We start from the raw sequence: 1,019 nt of genomic DNA, 5'->3' as shown, positions 1-1,019 counted from the left end.
CTGTGATATAAATAATCCTAATCCAACGTGCTTTATTTACAGCTCTGACTGCTAAATGTAGAATAGTTACTGTTGTTGTGACTCTATACTTGCCCCATTCACATTCAAACGTAATGACGATCTCTACAGTCAGTAGTTTGTCAGCTCTGCGCTGCCGTAGCACAAAGATTTCTGCCTCCATTAATCAAAGACCAGCTCCTATATAATTACAAATAGCAATATATAAGGTAACGCAAACATAAAGATTGAGAATTTAAGTTTGTAGAAGATAATAAAAAACATCCTTGAGTTTAATAAATTACATTGTAGTCAGTATTTCCCTGTAATTATTGCTCATTAAAGCTTTTAAAAATAACTTTTTAAGGGCTCATACAATTTTATTGACTTTGTACAGCTCCCTCTGAAATTTCTCTGCACCCCCCCTCATTGGGAACCACTGGTGTATGGTAAGATTATACTATTGGGTGATCTATTAAGCTATATTAACAGGCCTAGATTCTGTGTTCATCCTGCTTTAATTCTCTTTTAGTAGTGAAGTGATTTGGGTTGATCAAAGTAAAGTTATCTAATCCAAAGATATTCAAATTTAATCAATTAAAACCTTTAAAACAATCAACCATCTATTTAACATGTGGTTAAATACCCTGGCACTGCTGATGCGGGTTTCCTGCTTCATGCTGTTATTCAGGGGACAGCCCATACTTCCTGATCGATCCATCAGGAGCACAAACTCTCCGCAAGAGGGAAGTGATGACATCACAGATTGGGGGAACTCAGGGTACAAGCTCACCATCACCACTGGATCCCCCATCAGAGAGCCTGAACATTTTGAAGATTGAATAAAAGGAATAAGAATAGAGCTTCGGATATATTCTAACATTTAAATAGAATATGAACTAATCTGTTCTCACCAGGTTTGGCAGAAGCCTGTCCTGCCTCCACCACAGCAGTGGGCTGGTGGGCATCTTTGTAATAAATCAGCAGTTCAATGTCTCTGTCAAACTTGTGTCCTGCAGCCA

At 38.1% G+C, this 1,019-nt stretch overlaps 2 protein-coding genes across 2 annotated transcripts in view; both read right to left on the bottom strand.

Annotated features, from left to right (window-relative positions):
• LOC107094208 (von Willebrand factor A domain-containing protein 5A-like) overlaps positions 1-1,011 on the bottom strand; it is a 55,376-nt gene extending 54,365 nt beyond the window's left edge. Inside the window, exon 1 of the mRNA XM_015389698.1 lies at positions 912-1,011. The gene's annotated coding sequence lies outside the window, so the exon portion shown is untranslated. The remainder of the gene's footprint in view (positions 1-911) is intronic.
• LOC107094204 (von Willebrand factor A domain-containing protein 5A-like) overlaps positions 1-1,019 on the bottom strand; it is a 25,556-nt gene that overhangs the window by 19,202 nt on the left and 5,335 nt on the right. The window contains exons 2-3 of the mRNA XM_015389692.1: positions 912-1,010; positions 644-819 (exon numbers count right to left, since the gene is read on the bottom strand). Coding sequence (XP_015245178.1) covers positions 644-819; positions 912-1,010 — 275 coding nt within the window. The remainder of the gene's footprint in view (positions 1-643; positions 820-911; positions 1,011-1,019) is intronic.

Source organism: Cyprinodon variegatus, unplaced genomic scaffold, assembly GCF_000732505.1.
Source record: "Cyprinodon variegatus isolate N-32 unplaced genomic scaffold, C_variegatus-1.0 Scaffold470, whole genome shotgun sequence".
Taxonomy (NCBI): Eukaryota; Metazoa; Chordata; class Actinopteri; order Cyprinodontiformes; family Cyprinodontidae; genus Cyprinodon; species Cyprinodon variegatus.
This window is presented reverse-complemented; position numbering and strand designations above follow the sequence as displayed.